The sequence below is a fragment of the Gobio gobio genome (genome assembly GCF_949357685.1).
Source record: "Gobio gobio genome assembly, chromosome: 4".
NCBI classification, from domain to species: Eukaryota; Metazoa; Chordata; class Actinopteri; order Cypriniformes; family Gobionidae; genus Gobio; species Gobio gobio.
In genome coordinates, this window is record NC_137100.1 from 68,692,137 (window position 1) to 68,713,375 (window position 21,239).

At 43.2% G+C, this 21,239-nt stretch overlaps 1 protein-coding gene across 1 annotated transcript; it reads left to right on the forward strand.

The window, feature by feature from the left end:
- The first annotated feature begins 1,297 nt into the window (after positions 1-1,297).
- Positions 1,298-20,949, forward strand: tbx5a (T-box transcription factor 5a). Its single transcript, XM_079814877.1, has 9 exons — positions 1,298-1,642; positions 2,053-2,229; positions 3,104-3,198; positions 5,100-5,219; positions 5,879-6,026; positions 7,881-8,033; positions 10,873-10,964; positions 14,798-15,027; positions 16,846-20,949. The coding sequence occupies exons 2-9, from the start codon at positions 2,089-2,091 to the stop codon at positions 17,421-17,423; spliced, it is 1,557 nt and encodes a 518-aa protein (XP_079671003.1). The 5' UTR covers positions 1,298-1,642; positions 2,053-2,088; the 3' UTR covers positions 17,424-20,949.
- Positions 20,950-21,239: the final 290 nt, after the last annotated feature.

Sequence of the window (21,239 nt, forward strand, 5' to 3'; positions counted from 1 at the left end):
TTAAACGCCTTCTGTATTCACTGAAGAACTCGATGTTTTCTACAGCAGATGTCCGATAATAATCTCTGATGCATGATATTTTATTGACTTCCTGTAAGCGCTGAATATGAACAAACTGTTTGCGCAACGAGGAGCAGAAAACTAGAGCTTTTGCAAAATATCACAGCCAATCGTTGAGCATGCATCCGTTTTGCATTTTTAATAAATTGCATTCATCCATTAGTGGACTAATAATAAGAGTGTCAGAGTGTGTGCAGCACACCCCAGCTCAGCCCATCCGAGGGTTATTGAGACAGCACTATCACTCATTAATCGATCATTCACAGGTTCATCTTCAGCTCAGGATCTGATGCTCGTGCCCGTGAGGCGGCGGAACCGGCTCGTGTTGTGCTTCGTTCTGTGATTCTGACACCGGTTCGCTCGCGCGCTGTTGTCTGAGAAGCCCTGGGTTATCAGCGGCTATATTTAGTTCCTGAGATCAGGGAAGTTTCTTGACTAGATTTGGCGCCTCGAGGAGCCGCAGCGGCCTGAGCTTTATCCATCAGGAGATCCGTGTGTGTTTGGGTTCAGATCACTTTAGTCCTGCATCGATTTCATTTGTGGACAAACTTGAATTTCAGCTGCACTGACGTCAAAGAAAGACCAATTTATAAATGGTCTAAATCCAACATATTTCGAGGAAATAATCCAAACCCAACAATTAAAGTCTCTCAACAATAAAAGTTATTTGGAGCTGGTTTCTGAATCTAGGCTTCATGCAGGCTCACTGCTCAATCATATTCATAATATACACGACTATATAATGTGATGCAAACTTCTAATAATGTTTGCATGCCCGGTCTCTCTTTTACTCTCAGTAATAGTAGGTTTTAACCTTAATCTATTTTATATCATGCATTCCTGCTCGAACACTAGCGCGTGCACGAGCGAAGGTCATGGGTTCGATTCCCAGCCAAAGCCAGAACTATAGAATGTGTGCCGTGAATGCAACGTGGATAAAAGCGTCCGCCATATGCATAACATCTACATTTATTTTTCATTTTTAGACAGGCCTGTTTAATAAAACGAGACATTGTGCATGCGAACTTATTTTATATGCGAGTGTAAAATGTCTCCTCGGAGAAAAGCACGGATGAGGGATGTGTGTGTGTGTGTGTGTGGGGGGGGGGGGGGGGGCAGTTATACTGTGGGTGGACCGATATTGTCACGGCATTGCAGACGAACACACACTACCTACGTGGTTCGTCCCAGCGCTTCCGTTTTCCAGCGTAACGCACGGGGGTTGACCATTAGAGAAACAGAGGAAGAGAGACAGAGAGAGAGAGAGGAGGAGGAGGTGATCGTGCCGCTTTTCTCCAGGAATACTCGAGCCTCTGCACACTCCCAATGCGCGTGCACTACCATTAGTGCGAGTCCATCACACGCACGAGAGCGGGGATTCTCGGGTTTAATCGTGAAGAGTCTCGCCTCGCGGAGGACGGAGAGGAAACACATGGGTTCGCCGAGCAGAGCCCCGTGAGCTTCACGCTGGGAATATATCTGACATTCAACGGGAAGTTCGCCATCAAACCGACAATATTTGGAAGTGATACGAGCTCGCTGTGCTGTTTCAGGGACTCGCGAAACTGCATCGGAATTTAAGGTAATGTCCAGATCCTTTGAGTAGTTGCACACAGATGTGTAAACCATGCGAGAGTCTGTTGTGGAGTATTATTAATATCAGACAGTTGTGTGCATCTCTCCACAGAAAGTTATAATAGAGGCCCGAGCAATGCTTGTACAGCTCCTGACCCATTCATACAAGCAGAACTATGTCTGTGCAAAATAAATGTGTGTAATGTGTGTGTTATGATTTGTTTTTGTAGGAGCATAAGGGAGAGTTTTAATGAAGAATGCTTAACAGCGGGTTATTGTTAGTTATGGGAAGTTATTGCTGTTATCATTAAAAAAAAGTCACAATTTGAATTCATGCCATTGTGATCAATTAAAGCGCTGCAAAACGGGCTTATCTAAAAGAGCAAAAGTGCTGATGGTTTGTGTTCTGTGATCCAGGCCTCGCGGTGGAAGTAGCGCACAGGCCCAGCGGACATGGCGGACAGCGAGGACTCCTTTCGGCTTCAGAACTCTCCGAGCGCCGCGGAGCCCAAAGACCCGGCGAGCGACGGCAAAGCGGACAAACAGAACGGAGCCAGCAAATCCCCTTCCTCACAGACCACATACATTCAACAGGTAAGAGCTGCTGTGTGTGTGTGTGTGTGTGTGTGTGTGTGTGTGTGTGTGTGTGTGTGTGTGTGTGTGTGTGTGTGTGTGTGTGTGTGTGTGTGTGTGTGTGTGTGTGTGTGTCCAGAAGTGAGCTAAATCCGTCAAATCCTCCTTTTGAAGACGCCCTTATTTGTGTAAAATAGGCCTAGTTTATTAATGTAAAATTGTAAAAGTTTTCTGTTAGGGTTAATGTGTTTTACTATTTATAGCTGTGTATTAAAACAATGCAATGAGCTCATTTAGATTGCTAAATAAACGCGCGCGTGTGTGTGTGTGTGTGTGTGTGTGTGTGTGTGTGTGTGTGTGTGTGTGTGTGTGTGTGTGTGTGTGTGTGTGTGTGTGTGTGTGTGTGTGTGTGTGTGTGTGTTTGTGTTTGTGTGTGAGAACGAAATACGCTATCTATGCTGAGGTGATTGTTGGACAGATGGCATAAGATTATTAATAAAGCTGTGCAGTAATTTCATAATTTACTGTTGTTCAGATGGTCGATGCACATTATGAGCAGTGCTTTCGAGGAGTCAAACTGCCGGAATGAAATGCATAATATCACACAAACTCAATATAGCATAAGGGTGTGTGACGGCCTGTGCTTGTGGGATTATTTATGAAAATGTTCTACATCATTCGAAAATAATAACACATTTTCGCTCTGACAGAGCAATTTTTAAAACGCTGTTTAGCACAAAATCTAAAGTTCTACGAACTTAAAAGTTGAGTTTTTTAACCTAAATAAATCCTGCTCATTTAGTTCCTTTAGTTCTTTTTGTCTCTCTCTCGTGATTTTTGACGCCCGCGCCGCGTCGATATGAATGTTCATTCTCCACCTCTGTGTGTTTCTCAGGGAATGGAAGGGATAAAAGTTTACTTGCACGAGCGAGAGTTGTGGGCAAAGTTTCATGAAGTGGGAACTGAAATGATCATCACCAAAGCAGGGAGGTAAGACAGATCTCTTCAGAATCAACACATACGAATTGCTCGTTTTAATACGAATTATTATTATTATCCTGAAATAATTGTTATAGGCATGCTATTTGTTTTGCTTTTCCTTTATGCATTTCCCCTCTGCATGAAATGGTTTATTGAAATGTATTTTAATTTGCATTGTGTGTGTTTGCTTGGCTCTGTATGATATAATTCAGCGATTGCTTTTAGTGAATAATTTGATGCATTTTAGCCTTTTATTTAAATGTTGAACCCAAACATGTTTTGATAGAAAGTGCACGTTTGCAGTGTCAGTAAAGGCTAATTCCCGCAATGCTTTGACTATTGGAAACTATCATTATTTGGATTCTTGAAGTTGAGTTTTCCACTAATGCAATAAACTTGGATCGTTAACTATTAGTGCACTTTAAAAATGTATCATCGCATACTAAATGCATTGCTTCTGAAATACAAAATGAGCGTTTTAGTGTTTTAAGGTTGTAATGGATATGCGATTAATTGTTTGTAAATTGTTAATAACAGTTAAAAGCGAGAGTGTGTGTGTGTGTGTGTGTGTGTGTGTGTGTGTGTGTGTGTGTGTGTGTGTGTGTGTGTGTGTGTGTGTGTGTGTGTGTGTGTGTGTGTGTGTGTGTGTTTCAGACCTCATAATAACTGAGAAGAGTTTTAAAACACAACGAACATGTGTGTGTTTCAGCGCTTCTTTCTTTAGTAAAAGATTCTCAGAAATCACCCGCGGGTTTAAACTGAACTCAGTGCTTTTTCTTAACGTATAGCGATGTAAAGTCCAGGTAAAGCTGTGGAAACATCGAACTCATCGCGGGAGATTAAGCTCGTGTTTACCGTCATAAATCTCCGCGTGCGTCCTGTAGTTCTCATGTATTATTCAACTTCCAAACCCGTGCAGTTTGTGATTTCCTCCATGCACAGTGCTGGAGAATGTGGCTTTTGTACTAACTGCATTTTCTCATCAGTTTAGTGGAAAAACTAAAAAACACTTAAAATAATCGCCTCAAACTGCTGTGCTCTTTTAGTAAAGTTCTCTTCTCACACTATATGCACTTTAATCACCCAGTGTCTCATTATTTTAGTTTCTTGTCCTTAAATATGCTTTTGTAGACTTATTTGCATGTGTAATTGCATCGAAGCAACTTTAAAAAATAAAAATAAAAACTTGCAATTTGTGATTTCCTCCATGCACAGTGCTGGAGAATGTGGCTTTTGTACTAACTGCATTTTCTCATCAGTTTAGCGGAAAAACTAAAAAACACTTGACAATAATGGCCATAAACTGCTGTGCTAAAGTTCTACAGTTCTCTTCTCACACTATACGCACTTTAATCACCCAGTGTCTCATTATTTTTGTTTCTTGTCCTTAAATGTGCTTTTGCAGACTTAATTGCATCGTAGCAACTTTAAAAAATAAAAATAAAAACCTGCAATTTTGGATTTTCTCAATGCACAGTGCTGGAGAATTAGGCTTTTGTACGAACATGTTCTCGTCAGTTTAGTGGAAAACCTAAAAAACACTTAGAAAAACACGCCACAAACTGCTGTGCTCTTTTAAATGCGTCTCTTCTCACACTATATAATCATAATTTTAATTCACACAGTATCTCATTATTTTAGTTTCTTGTCCTTAAATGTTCCTTTTATATTCTGTGCTTTTGCATGTGTGAGAGTAAATTAATCTGAATCAGATTTAATGTACTAAATGTGCAGTAGCCTATATAGTCCTGATATGACATATTTTCATAACGCACTTGAGAACAAACAGGTCTAAAACGATCGACTGTTTTTCTCCAGCAACAAATATGCATTGAAGATATTGAATTATTATTACTATTTGATAAACGCTTCGACACAACGCGTTAATGCTGTCCCGTTTTCCTCCACAGGCGGATGTTCCCGAGCTTCAAAGTGAAGGTCACCGGGTTGAACCCCAAAACCAAATACATTCTCCTGATGGATGTCGTGCCAGCCGATGACCACCGCTATAAATTCGCCGATAACAAATGGTTCGTGAGTCATATTCACAGCTAATGTTATTATTGACTTGGGCTAATTCGATTTCTGTGAAATAGATTGACTTTCATTCAGTCTCTGCAACTTTAAAGTGCTAAAAACAAGCCTCTCAAATGTTCCTGGCAAGATCAACCTTTTAATGAAATAATTCAATTGGACCGAGTCTTTATTAAATGCAGAGACACAGACCGAGAAAGAATTATTCCCAAAGGTTACACAGATTTGTTTGTTTAAAACAAGCGAAAAGCAGCCGTTTTACACACCGTATTATGCTACTTGTTTTCCGCTCCTTTTTCAGGGTCAGTGGTTTTAAATGCTTGAGGTTATTGAGGGAGGACGTCCACAGGCCAACATCCCTGATAATTACCCGTCCAGTGCATGTTCTGGAACTAACGACCCTCTTGATCAACCACCATCTTAGCCATTAACCAAATAAACCCACATTATGTTCAATACACAAGGCAGCGATGCGTGAGGAATGGAGCCGAATCGCATTTTGACAAGTTTCGATTTCAGGAAACACATGTTGAGCGAACAAAGCATCTTTTAGCTTTAATGAAATCATCCTTGTACTAATTAATGCATGGATCTCGAAGCCATGAGGGGAAGCAGCCGGTGTGTGTTTTAAAGGCATGTGTGTGTTTCGGCTCAGGTCTGTGACGGGGAAAGCAGAACCCGCGATGCCGGGCCGGCTGTATGTCCACCCGGATTCTCCGGCCACCGGCGCCCACTGGATGAGGCAACTGGTGTCTTTCCAGAAGCTCAAACTGACCAACAATCACCTCGATCCCTTCGGACACGTGAGTGAACAAACATAATATGACAATGTGGGATTGCACACATTTAGTGGCGGGGGAATAGCACCAGCTCTGAATAGGTGCTACTGACAAACGCCAGATCGGCGTAATAACCCAAACACATCTTAAATCCAGTAATGATAATTGTGACAACAAAAGCCCCAGCGGCAGCCTCAGATGTGGACACACTAGTTCAGATTACACATTTACGCTCTGTAAAGTGTGTGGTTATTTAATTCTCAGGTACCAGCGATCCTGATATGGGAGGCGTCTCAGATTTACTCATTGGTTGTTTGTGACTTCGCTCTGTAGTTCCGATCGGGTTGTTTTGCTGCCAAACCTCAGCTGGTATGAAATCGGAGCCCAGCTGGAATGTGAGCCGAGTTGTAAATTTCTGTCCCGAATGCATTTTTGATTGGTTGCAGTGGTTCTTGGCGTGCCCCCTTTTGTGCCGAAAGAGCACCCTGGGATTCATAAATGAAGTTCGGCTTCTCCGCCACCAAAATAACAATCCATCGGTTTGTTGTTCCAGGTGGTTGAAATAATTTCAGACCTATTTATAATTATAGTCTCAGAAGCAGGGCTGAACATGCGATGCTGGAATCTATTCCCCAGCTCTGTCTTAATTAGCCTCCGATGATGAGGTAAAGATGTCTGAAAGAAACTCTCAATAATTCCCACTTACCGAGCTCGAGCACAGGCAGTAGTTGACTGAGTTTTCCAAGACTCCTTGAGATCGAAGCGAAGCCTTGGCTTTGATCATTTTAGTCCCATTCATCAATAGGCGCGCCTCGCAGAAATATCAGAGTTTGGATAACTGTGCTTCAAACTGTTTATATCTAATGGCAGAGTGTGATGAGTGATGGACAGAGGTATACAACGGCTGTTCCCTGTGATGTCGGAACATGAAAGCGTGAGCCAACATTCAGCGATCGCTCACTATCATTAAAGACTATCATGGGGCAAATGGAGAAACGGGGGCATCCAGAACAGACAAACGCATGGGTGGTCCCGCGAAAAAACCTCCTGATGATCTCCAAATATTCTTTTTGGTTGCATCATCATCCGACTAGGCCTAGTGATTTTTATTTTGACATCCCGTTTTAAAGCAATGCGTTTTTAGTAGCCTTCACCAATAAATCATCTTGTCCATCTGGAGCAAAAGCAATATTCTCAGCTGAGAGCGATGTTTAAAGTTTACAGGCCCTGCTCTCCAAGACTGGGACTGGACCGATGGCACTGATCAAAGCACAAACTGCAGTTGTTTAGAGGGGAAAACGCATGAAAATGGAAAAGAGGAATGCATGTGTGTGTGTGTGTGTGTGTGTGTGTGTGTGTGTGTGTGTGTGTGTGTGTGTGTGTGTGTGTGTGTGTGTGTGTGTGTGTGTGTGTGTGTGTGTGTGTGTGTGTGTGTGTGTGTGTGTAGACCTGGCATCCACATTCACAATGCAAAGTTTAGACAAAGTAGCCTAAATCACACACACACACACACACACACACACACACATTTGAGTTAGAAAAGAGAGCCGACAAGAACTTGAACAAAAAACAATATTCGCTGTAAATATTCGGGTGTTTTTAGAGATGGACAAAACTGTGCGTGTATTAAACACCGCTGAGTGTGTGTTTTACACAAAGCCCGTCCAAAGAAAGTTAAAGACGGAGCAACAAATATTGATCTCGCATTTAAAAACGTTCAGACACACATTTCATAATTTATAAGCCTCCTTCTTTCGCACTTTAATTAATCATGCATGGTAGCATCAGTTTATATGAATTATCTTTAGCTATATTATTGGATTACCCGTTAAATAATGCGCATTTGATTATCATATTTAAACTCTATTTTATTTCCAGATCATCCTGAATTCCATGCATAAATATCAGCCCAGGATCCACATCGTGAAGGCGGATGAAAACAACGGATTCGGGTCCAAAAACACGGCGTTCTGCACTCACGTGTTCCCGGAGACGGCCTTCATCGCGGTCACCTCCTACCAGAACCACAAGGTAAGATCGAGCACTACTATAATAGCAGCGAAATCATTTTTAACATTCTACATGTTTTGTGTAAATTAGTATAGAATGATCTGCTTCGGGTCAGTGATTGGTTTCTGATTGATTTATTAAAATGCGAGCCATCGTGAGGGGAAAAAAAAGAGATTGCTCAGATATCAAAAATACTGGTGCTGCGAATTATTATGATATTTAGTTTGATATTATGTAGGTTAACACGCCGTTTTATGTAATTAAATTATATTTGATCACAGCGCATGTTTAGATTTTAACGAAATTATTTCAGCGATTCCCCAGAAATCAAACGCGAGATTTTGTTAATAAAGCAACGCGTGTTATTAATTCTACTCAACAAACAAAAAATAATAAAACATATCCGAGATGTTTATGAGGCTACTAAACATTATGAAAACGCGATTTTTATTTGTTCAGAATATTCGTGAATTCATAATCCGATTATTGTTTAATATTTGATCTCCCAAACCAAGACATTTGGTTCTACCTTGCGACGCATATCATCCACTTAAATATAGAGCCGGAAAGCGATTGCACAAACACAACTAAATAATAAAGAGACAAAATAATTATTTCCTTAATATATAATGGCGTTATGCGCTTATTATATAATTATTCGATGTCGCACTTTTGGACGGACAGTTGTAACTTTCTTTCATGAATTTGGAAGTTTGTGTGAGAAAGAGCATCGAGATATATCACACTTTAATTCAGAAATCTTGTGTTTATTCATATTTTAGTGTAAAACAGGTCGAGCGGATGTTTTACACAAAGCGGAAAATGTTAGTTTTTTATACACGGATAAGTAGGCTATATTAATTATTTACACTGCTTATGACTTTTAATTCTAACCAGTCGGCTTCTTTAAATTAAGCTTTATTTATCTTAATAGTCTGCATGCAACATAAAAAATTTAATTTAGCCGTCGTCTTGACAAATGTTTTTAAGAAAGCAACTCAAAGGGTGAAATGCACCTGCATCTCATTAAAAATAATTGATTTTGAATAACCTTTCGAGCTAAACAAACGCTGATAATCATGTCTGGACCACCTTTATCTCACATGTTACGAGTTACAAAAGGTACAACCCGATTTACTACCCGAGCATATTCCTCGTCAACAGCCCGAATCAACGCGGATCCGCAGACAAACCGCGCCGTACTGCGAATATAACGCATTTACAACTGCGCAAATAACGCGCACTTCTGTTAATCAATATGACCAATGAAAATGAAGAGAAATACAGTGAATATAAATGCGCACTACAGCAACTTGACATGAAATCGCATCCACCAAAGCGATGGGTCCACATCATTGGCATATTCCGACATTTCCAAAAAGGCACATCAGAACTGCTCGATGTTGTGTATTCTGCCAGCTCAAAGTGCGTTTATGAGAGCTCAAAGGTACAAGTTTACAAGGTCTCATCTCAAGTGAGATCCAAAGCCATGTCAAAGATCAGATCCTGTTAGGAAACACACCAGAACAGCCAAAAGAGAGAGAGAAAGAGAGAGAGAGAGAGAGAGAGAGAGAGTCCTTGAACTCACTCATCTAAAGCTTCATTTGGGTTTGACTTTATATACAAATGCTTGAAAATCTTTTTGAACGTGTTTTATTTACTTCCACAGATTCACAGAACTACCTTTCAAAAATCAGATTCTCATGAAATGCGTAAAGCGAATTGTATTTATCGTGCAATTTATGCGCCAAAAAGAGTTTTTACGTGCATGTGATACGCATTGTCACCCCATTGGGCAGGTTTAGCGGTGTGGGTTACGTGTATATAACACGTTATAAAGGGCGGATCATATGCACGTAAAAACTCTTTTTGGCGTATAAATACAATTCGTGCTATGGATACGCGCTTTCGTGAGATCAGGCACATTAATAAAAATAACAGTTATAATTTCTATCCCTTTATAAACACAACATCTATGTTTTTAAATGCATGAACACTATTCACCAAAAGCTAAATATTTTACGTTGACTTTTGACTTTATATGCGACCCTGGAGCACAAAACCAGTCATAAGGGTCACTTTCTGAAATTAATAATTATGAATAAAATGTGGTTTATGATTTGTAAATCTGGAATCTGAGGGTGCAAAAACATCTAAATTTTGAGAACATCTAATTTAAAGTTGTCCAAATGAAGTCCTTAGCAATGCATATCACTACTAATAATACATTTATGATATATTTACAAAATATCTTAATGGAACATCAATATCCTAATGATTTTTGGCATAAAAGAAAAATGTATAGTTTAGATCCATACGGTGTATTGTTGGCTATTGGCTCAGATATACCGTGAGACACACGACTGCTGTTGAGCTCCGGGTTATGTATTATATCACGCAGGATTAACATTAATTATTGGTTCTTCACATGTGGAATTATTAGACACATTTTCTGGCTTATGCACAGACAAAAATCTCCAGCAAACTGACAGATGTTTAGTTTCAAACAAACCTCAGAGCTCATGAAGAGCTCATCTTTTCATCATCTGAAGAACAGTGAACCTCATTCCTCTGAGACACTCAAAGACTGAAGACACTGAAGAGGTGGTTCCCTTATTAACAGAAACATATAAGACGATCAGTGAGAAAATCACAACCAATCCTCTATAAATCCTGCTGAGTTTTCCTCGCATTCAGAGAAACATCTCATAATCTCTTGGGCTGGAAGATGCTCTCATGCCATTGATAAAGAGAGATCTGGAGTTCACATCAGGCTGAGGATCTCAATGTTTGCTTCAGATGAATGAAACGTGTGTGTGTGTGCGTGCGTGTGTGTGTGTGTGTGTGTGTTGTTCCACAGATCACCCAGCTGAAGATCGAGAACAATCCCTTCGCAAAGGGCTTTCGTGGAAGCGATGATATGGAGCTGCATCGCATGTCCCGAATGCAGAGGTGAGTCTCAATCTGTGACGGGTTTCCATGATCCCACATTATATTTATAAACTTTTGCTCTGTCAGACAAACTATTAGGAACTGTTGCGGACAGAAAAGGGTGACATGATGTAAAGTAAATGTGACCCTGGACCACAAAACCAGTCATAAGGGTCAATTATTTGAAAGTTGAGAGCTGAGTAAATAATCTTTTCATTGATGTTTGGTTGATACAACTATTTGAAAATCTGAGAAAATCTCTTTTAAAGTTGTCCACATTTACTAAAGTCATTTTTTGACCATTTACTTAATAAACAGCAGGAACTTGCAATGTCAACTCGACTTTTAGAAATGTTTAAAGTTGGAGTAAGTCTAATGTAAGGCGGTAGATTATTCCATCTCTTCATTCATGCCTTCGCTTAAACCTGGACTAGACCTGAACAATCAATCGAACACTAGGAGCTTCAGTCCTAAACTGGACTGGAACCGGCCCAGAGAAGCCAGAGTAGGTGAGATGTGCTCCCGTTTCTGAAGCAGCTGGAATGGCTTTAATGCGTTTGGCAAACATGCACACACTGAGCTGCAACAGTCCAGAGACAAACGCTTGAACCGCTTCTGAATCATTCACAGAAATGGATTGTGTTTTGTTGTGAATGTTGTGTCCGTCACCATTAGAGGGATTCGTGAGATCTCGATTTCAGACGAGCTTCTTTAGAACCGTTGATACACACGTCACTGATACTCCACTGGTATATGACATCAGTGCTCGAAATAATGAGCACAACTTATTATATTGTGTTTGATGAAAGCACAGACCGACAGAAGTGTGTTTCTGCCACAGAATACAAAATAAGGAAAAGTTTATTGAAATTTTATATCACTCTAAAAAATGTTGGGTTAAAAACAACCCAAGTTGTGTTGAAAATGGACAAACCCAGCGGTTGGGTTAAATGTTTGCACAGTGTGTAGTTTTACTTAACTCAAGTAGTGTTTAAAAATTACAATATAACTGTCTTAAAATTAACCCAAAATCAGACGCATAATTACTAGAGGCAACAATAATAATCAAAAGGTGAACATTTATTAATTAGCAATTTATTATTGTTGAATTATTATTGATTCAACTTATTGTTCATTTATATGTTAATTTCCAACAAACTTTGGGTTCATTTTAAGCGAGCAATACAGTTAAATAAAACTACCCAGCAGGATAGGCAAACATTTAACCCAATCACTGGGCTAAAACAACATGCTAAAACAACCCAATCACTGGGCTAAAACAACCCAATCAACACAATCACAGGGCTAAAACAACCCAACCGCTGGGTTTGTCCATTTTCAACCCAATCACTGGGCTAAAACAACCCAACCGCTGGGTTTGTCCATTTTCAACCCAATCACTGGGATAAAACAACCCAATCACTGGGATAAAAAAAACAATCGCTGGGCTAAAACAACCCAGTCACTGGGTTTGTCCATTTTTAACTCAATCACTGGGATAAAACAACCCAATCACAGGGCTAAAACAACCCAATAGCTGGGTTTGTCCATTTTTAACCCAATCACTGGGATAAAACAACCCAATCACTGGGATAAAAAAACAATCGCTGGGCTAAAACAACCCAGTCACTGGGTTTGTCCATTTTAACCCAATCACTGGGATAAAACAACCCAATAATTGACTTTGTCAATTTTTAACCCAATCGCTGGGCTAAAACAACCAAATCACTGGGTTTGTCCATTTTTAACCCAATCACTGGGCTAAAACAACCCAATCACTGGAATAAAAAAACAATCACTGTGCTAAAACAACCCAATCACTGGGAAAAAAAACAATCACTGTGCTAAAACAACCCAATCACTGGAATAAAAAAACAATCACTGGGCTAAAACAACCCAATCAGTGGGTTGGTCCATTTACAACCCAACTTGGGTTGTTTTTAACCCAGCGTTTTCAGAGTATATATATATATTCCAGCGCTTGTATAATTAGTTAATTATACTGATAAACAAACATATCAGCACTTTTGTTTTGTCAGACAAACTATAAGGAACAATTGAATATAGAAAACGTCGATATGACATAAAGTATTTGCTAAAGTCTTTTTATGGCCATTTAGTTAATATTAAAAACTTCTTGTGATGAGGCTGATGAGCATTACACCATTTTTTTTTAATGATGACAGTAATATTTGTAATTGAGAAGTAAATGTTTTAGAGTTTTTGGTTAGTGAGTTAGTTGGTTAATTTATAAAGCACTTTAACAGAGTATTGGCCAATGAGCTGAACAACAATACAACAAACCATATTAAAAGACAACAAGAACAAAACACACACCAAGAGACCGGCAGTGTGGACGCGTGTTTCTGCCACGGCATACAACATGTGCTAAAGGACATTGAGATTCTGACTTTTCGGACAAAATTTAGACTGAACAGACTCATCTGTGATGGAAAGGGATGTATTGGACCACAGTCGACCAATCAGCTGTTAGATTTAAGAACACAATCAGATAATACCAGTTTAGCTCAACCAACGAGCAAGCAATGCTTGATTTAGTTCAGTCTGTGGGGTCAAAGGTCACATGAAAGAACACACACTTCAGCAGAACACGCTCAGCTCAAACATCAGAACTCCTCACACACTCGAGGAACATCACATGTGTGTGTGGAGCAGTTCTGCTGTGCCTGTGTATTGAGATAAATGCCAGTTATAAGCTCCGAGGGGTATGTGATATTAAATTGTGATTTAGTTCTATTACTTTTCTACTCAAGTACATTTGTCAAGTGTATGTACTCTATCACTGTGTCATAAATAAAGTGTTTTTTTTTCATCTTTAATACTTGAGTAAAAGTAATGTAATTGAGTATTAAATGATAGTCAATGTGAGACGTAGTGCAGTAAAAGTACAGTATGAGCTTAACTAGTCAACGTCTGAAAGTGTCCAGAGAGAAGGTCTTTCTATAGGAGTCTCCCAGATATCAGGAGTGACCAGCGTCTTCAGACGGCCAGGCTGATTAAAGTTAATCAATGCTCGGACACAAGCCAGAGACGGCCGCTTTCAGGAAGGCTTGTAGCGCGAGTGTTCCTCTTGAGAAGCGTCCGCTCCAGATCCAGAACGGTTGTCTGCCGCTGGGAGAGAGTCGGTCCGGTGGAGGCATAGACCACATGGCTCGTGTTCTTATTTCCTCCAGATGACGAGTGTACAGCGTGTGGAAAAACACATTTTCAAAGCAGAAAATCTGGTCGAGGGCCCACAGCAGCCAACACAGGCGTTGTCCACTCCAAAATGACAGACTTCATCGTACACTAGGAAAAAAACGGCAATGCTCTTTCCATGCCGTAGTTAACTTTGTCTGTTGTTACTTTCAAACAAGCAGAGAAAGAACTGAGTAATGTCTCCCGCGAGAGCCTTCTATTGAGTTTCCAGATAATGAGCTGAAGACTTTAAGACCCAACTAAAGCCCGCACGATACACTGCCATTAACGTTATTCATTCTGCAGACGCGTTTATCCGAGGTGACTTACAGGCAATTCGTTAAAAAGACAGGGAAGCGAAGTAATGCGTCATAAAAATACAGAGAGAATAAAGGCAGTCCACCGTGGTGCTCTGAAGTCAAAGGTCCTGATATCCTATCTGTCCTCCACTGTCAAGCCCTGAGACGAAGCAGGTCTGGTCTTAGTTAAACGCGGACCGACTGGAAACCAGGTCAGTGGTTCAAAAGAAACACTGGTGGAATTAATGCATCTTTCACAGATTAATTGGCATGAGAAAGCTCCCGTGGCAGACAGATGGTGGAGAGATTAGCGGAGTGGTGGATGTGGTTAGTTACCGTGTCTTCTGTTCCCTCAAGCACCAAGGAGTATCCGGTGGTCCCGCGGAGCACTGTGCGTCAGCGGGTCGGCCCCAGCCAGAGTCCGTTCGGTGGAGACGTCCAGGGCCTGACTCCTGGAGGCATGAGCTCTCAGTTCTCCTGTGAGAACGCCGTGTCCAGCTCGTCCCAGGACCTGCTGCCCCCGGCCCAGTCCTCGTACCCGCTGCCCCACGAACACGGCCCAGACTATCACTGCATCAAGAGGAAAGGTGGGTCCACTTCAGCTTTTACAGCACTGAAATCACTCATTTATAACACACGCCTTAGATTTCATCCTAAAAGTGTGAGTACGAGTGTTCAGATTTATAAAAGCAGTCAGCGGGAGATATACGGAGTGTCTGTTCACACCAGCTCCGCCTAATAATGCCTGAATGGGACAAAGCAGATTAATAAAGGACGGATGTGTTTAAATGTCTTCAGTGGGGATGGGGATGGTTGGTGGATGGGGATGGGGAGGGGATGGGGTTGGGAATGGGGATGGGGATGGTTGGTGGATGGGGTTGGGGATGGGATTGGGGATGGGGATGGGGATGGGGATGGGGTTGGGGATGGGGTTGGGGTTGGGGATGGGATTGGGGATGGGGATGGTTGGGGATGGGGTTGGGAATGGGGATGGTTGGGGGTGGGGTTGCGGATGGGGATGGTGGATGGGATTGAGGATGGGATGGGGATGGTTGGTGGATGGGATTGGGGGTGGGGATGATTGGTGGATGGGATTGGGGATGGGGATGGTTGGGGATGGGGTTGGGAATGGTTGGGGGTGGGGTTGCGGATGGGGATGGGGTTGGTGGATGGGATTGGGGATGGGGATAGGATGGGATGGGGTTGGGGATGGATAGGGGTTGGGGATGAGGCTGGGGATAGGGATGGGGTTGGGGATGGGGATGGGGTTGGGGATGGGGTTGGGGAAAAGGTTGGGGATGGGAATGGGGAGGGGTTGGGGATGAGGATGGGGTTGGGGATGAGGATGGGGATGGGGAAGAGGTTGGGGATGGGGTTGGGGATGGGGATGGGGATGGGGATGGGGTTGGGGATGAGGATGGGGATGGGGAAGAGGTTGGGGATGGGGTTGGGGATGGGGATGGGGATGGGGATGGGGATGGGGATGGGAATGGGGATGGGGATGAGGATGGGGTTGGGGATGGGGATGGGAATGGGGAGGGGTTGGGGATGAGGATGGGGTTGGGGATGAGGATGGGGATGGGGAAGAGGTTGGGGATGGGGTTGGGGTTGGGGTTGGGGATGGGGATGGGGTTGGGGATGGGGATGAGGATGGGGTTGAGGATGGGGTTGGGGATGGGGATGAGGATGAGGATGGGGTTGGGGATGGGGATGGGGATGGGGATGAGGTTGGGGATGGGGATGGGGAAGAAGTTGGGGATGGGGTTGGGGTTGGGGATGGGGATGGGGATGGGGATGAGGATGGGGTTGGGGATGGGGATGAGGATGGGGTTGGGGATGGGGATGGGGATGGGGATGGGGATGAGGTTGGGGATGGGAATGGGGAGGGGTTGGGGTTAGCGTTGGGGTTAGGGTGGTGTCGTCAGTCAAGTGTAATTCTCGTTGATTGAGGTTCTGACGTGATAGACCCGGGTTGGAATCCGCCTTCTGCTGAGCTCGCTCTTCTCCCTTTTCCCATCACACATCACATTGGAAAGGCATTTACTGTCAATACAAATGAAGAAAATGTTCTAAAAGTGGAAATAAAGTGCCTAATGAAATGTTTAATAATAATAAAAGCATTTATTGTGTAGGGTTAGGGAGGGTTTATTTACTGTCATTGTGAACATGCACTGTATTTATGATTGGGATCATAATGAGGATTTAAGGTCGACGGATCGTAAGCATGGCTCAGAGTAGCGTTCAGCTTTTGCTCCGTATGCCGCGTTCAGGGTTTATAAACAAGGTTTTTCCCGTTAAAGTTAGGACTTTTTACAGTGGCACTGCCCAATCGAATAGCAATGATTCAGTGGCGTTTGATTTCTAGCTGGTGCAAAATTAATTTCCGTCCCCTTTTGTCTGCGCAGCTGAGGACGACTGTCACGCGGGAGAGCACTCGTACAAGAAGAGCTATGTGGAGAGCTCATCCAGTGAGGACGACCACTACTACCGGCCGGTCAGCTACTCGCAGTCTCTGGGTCTCAGCGGCGCCCCCTACAGGGCGGAGTCCGGCCAGCGGCAGGCATGCATGTATGCCAGCGCGTCCCAGTCCTCAGAAGCTGTGCCCAGCCTGGAGGACATCAGCTGCAACACCTGGGCGGGCGTCTCTCCGTACGGCGTGCCCACCATGCAGCAGATGGAGCGGCTGCCCTATCAGCACTTCTCGGCTCACTTCACCTCCGGCCCCCTGGTGTCCAGATTGAGCGGTGTCGCAGGCCACGCCTCCCCGCAGCTGGGCGACGCCCACGCCATGTACCAGGGCTCCATGCCTCATCAGCCGCTGGGCCGCCAGTGCAGTCCTAGCGCGGGCATCCAGTCGCCGACCGCCGGCCTGCAGGGCAACGAGTACCTGTACACTCACGGCATCCCTCGCACACTCTCTCCGCACCAGTACCACGCCGTGCACAGCGTCAGCATCATGCCCGACTGGAATGAAGGCAGCTAACTGGAGATCTTTTATATGCCCAGGCTGCCTTGTGAGACTCGTGCCATCAACACCAGTTCAACTGGCCGACGAACGTCTCCGTGTGTGAGCAGGACAGTAACGCGAGACACACACGCATGATAGTGACTGTACATCAGGGACAAAGACATTTCCCTTTCAATGCAAGGACAAATGCACCACACTCTAAAAAATGCTGGGTTAAAACAACCCAATAACACGCTTAAAACAACCCAACCGCTGGGTTTAAACAACCCAATAACTCGCTTAAAACAACCCAACCGCTGGGTTTAAACAACCCAATTGCTGGCTCAAAACAACCCAATTGATGGCTTAAAACAACCCAATCACTGGCTCAAAACAACCCAATTGTAGGCTTAAAACAACCCAATTGTAGGCTTTAAACAACCCAACTGCTGGGTTAAAACAACCCAATTGTAGGCTTAAAACAACCCAATCACTGGCTTAAAACAACCCAAACTCTGGCTTAAAACAACCCAATCACTGGCTTAAAACAACCCAATCACTGGCTTAAAACATCACAATCGCGGCTTAAAACAACCCAATCACTGGCTTAAAACAACACAATCGCGGCTTAAAACAACCCAATCACTGGCTTAAAACAATACAATCGCTGGCTTAAAACAACCCAATCACTGGCTTAAAACAACACAATCACTGGCTTAAAACAACCCAATCACTGGCTTAAAACATCCCAATCGCGGCTTAAAACAACCCAATCACTGGCTTAAAACAACACAATCGCTGGCTTAAAACAACCCAATCGCTGGCTTAAAACAACCCAAACTCTGGCTTAAAACAACCCAATCGCTGGCTTAAAACAACCCAAACTCTGGCTTAAAACAACCCAATCACGGGTTTAAAACAGCCCAAACTCTGGCTTAAAACAACCCATTCGCTGGTTTAAAACAACCCAAACTCTGGCTTAAAACAACCCAATCGCTGGGTTAAAACAACCCAAACACTGGGTCAAAACATCCCAATCACTGAGCTAAAACAAACCAATATCTGGCTTAAAACAACCCAAATGTAGGCTCAAAACAACCCAAACTCTGGCTTAAAACAACCCAATCACTGGCTTAAAACAACCCAAACTCTGGCTTAAAACAACCCATTCGCTGGTTTAAAACAACCCAAACTCTGGCTTAAAACAACCCAATCGCTAGCTTAAAACAACCCAAACTCTGGCTTAAAACAACCCAATCGCTGGCTTAAAACAACCCAAACTCTGGCTTAAAACAACCCAATCGCTAGCTTAAAACAACCCAAACTCTGGCTTAAAACAACCCAATCGCTGGCTTAAAACAACCCAATCGCTGGCTTAAAACAACCCATTCGCTGGTTTAAAACAACCCAAACTCTGGCTTAAAACAACCCAATTGCTGGCTTAAAACAACCCAACCGCTGGGTTAAAACAACCCAATTGTAGGCTCAAAACAACCCAATTGTAGGCTTAAAACAACCCAATCACTGGCTTAAAACAACCCAATTGTAGGCTTAAACCAACCCAATCGCTGAGTTTGTCCATTTTCAACCCAACTGTGGTTGTTTTGAACCCAGTGTTTTTAGAGTGCTGATGCCATCCGTTTATTAGACAGATGTTTTTTGGGATGGAGGAATCCAGTGTTCTAGTTTATCTTCATTGTTTGAGTTGCCTGTTCTCTGAAAGGCGATGTTGTAGAGCAGGTGTTTGGGATCTGACCTGTAGACGAATGGGAAAGGAACTGGTCAGCATCACAGCAGAAGTGCTGAGCTTTAGTTGGTGAAGACTAACACATCTCGTTCAGGGATATCGTTTTTCCACTTGAGGAATCATTCGTGTATCTTTGTGTCTCTGAACACCAGTTAGTCCATGAAGCACAACACCAGTACTGTGAGGTGATAGATGAGCACTCTTACTCAGCGGTTACTCAGCGGTTACTCAGCGGTTACTCATCAGCTCATGATCAGACGGACCGGAGGAGGAGCTCCACAGTTTTTACTCAGCGGTTACTCAGAGGTTACTCAGCGGTTACTCAGAGGTTACTCCACACAGACCATCAGCTCGTGATCAAACGGACCGGAGGAGGAGCTCCACAGTTTTTACTCAGCAGTTATTCAGCGGTTATTCAGCGGTTACTCAGCGGTAACTCAGCAGTTACTCAGTGGTTACTCAGCGGTTACTCAGCGGTAACTCAGCGGTTACTCAACACAGACCATCAGCTCGTGATCAAACGGACCGGAGGAGGAGCTCCACAGTTTTTACTCAGCAGTTACTCAGCGGTTATTCAGCGGTTACTCAGCGGTAACTCAGCGGTTACTCAGCGGTTATTCAGCGGTTACTCAGCGGTAACTCAGCGGTTACTCAGCGGTTACTCAGCGGTTACTCAGAGGTTACTCAGCGGTAACTCAACACAGACCATCAGCTCATGATCAGAAGGACCGGAGGAGGAGCTCCACAGTTTTTACTCAGCAGTTACTCAGAGGTTACTCAGCGGTTACTCCACACAGACCATCAGCTCATGATCAGAAGGACCGGAGGAGGAGCTCCACAGTTTTTACTCAGCAGTTACTCAGAGGTTACTCAGCGGTTACTCCACACAGACCATCAGCTCATGATCAGAAGGACCGGAGGAGGAGCTCCACAGTTTTTACTCAGCGGTTACTCAGCGGTAACTCAGCGGTTACTCAGTGGTTACTCAGCGGTTACTCAGCGGTAACTCAGCGTTTACTCAGCGGTTACTCAGCGGTTACTCAGCGGTAACTCAGCGTTTACTCAGCGGTTACTCAGCGGTTACTCAGCGGTAACTCAGCGGTTACTCAGCAGTTACTCAGCGGTAACTCAGAGGTTACTCAGCGGTTACTCAGCGGTTACTCAGCGGTAACTCAACGGTTACTCAGCGGTTACTCAGCGGTAACTCAGAGGTTACTCAGCGGTTACTCAGCGGTTACTCAGTGGTTACTCAGCGGTTACTCAGCAGTTACTCAGCGGTTACTCAGCGGTTACTCAGCGGTTACTCATCAGCTCATGATCAGACGGACCGGAGGAGGAGCTCCACAGTTAAAGACTCACACATGCTTTAGATCATCGAGGTCGTTTCTGATTGACATGTAGTGACTTTAACTTTGGTATGGAAATGTTTATTTTTGGACACTTGTAGTCAGCAGATTTTTTGTTAATAGTATTTATTTTCTTGTATTATACCGTTCTGTTACTGTACCTTAAAGGCCATTTGCTAGCTTGACTTTTTTAATACTTTGAGTTTTGTAGTCAAACTTTCTTTCTAGCTAGATTTTTTTTTTTGAATGCTTATGAAAAACTGTCAAAACCATACAAACATGCTGTACATACGACCACATGTACAGAGAAAACAGAATAAATGTAAAAGATTCTCCTTGAATTCTGGATTTATTGAATCTGCCAAACGGCGAGATTTCTTCACACTCCTCAGACTCAGCTCTGATCAGACGCTTCAGACCCTCAGAATCTGCACAGTTGTAATACTTTAATAAAATGAGAGGATGCACAAAACATGCATGTTACTTTTATTTAGTGCTTTCCTGAGTAAGATATTTCACATGATAGACGTTTACACTCCACCAGACAAAACAACACATTCACCAGTGTACAAACCCTTCAGTCTGAACTGTGTGTGTGTGTGTGTGTGTGTGTGTGTGTGTGTGTGTGTGTGTGTGTGTGTGTGTGTGTGTGTGTGTGTGTGTGTGTGTGTGTGTGTGTGTGTGTGTGTGTGTGTGTGTGTGTGTGTGTGTGTGTGAGAGAGAGAGAGAGGGAGAGTGTGTGTGTGTGTGTGTGTGTGT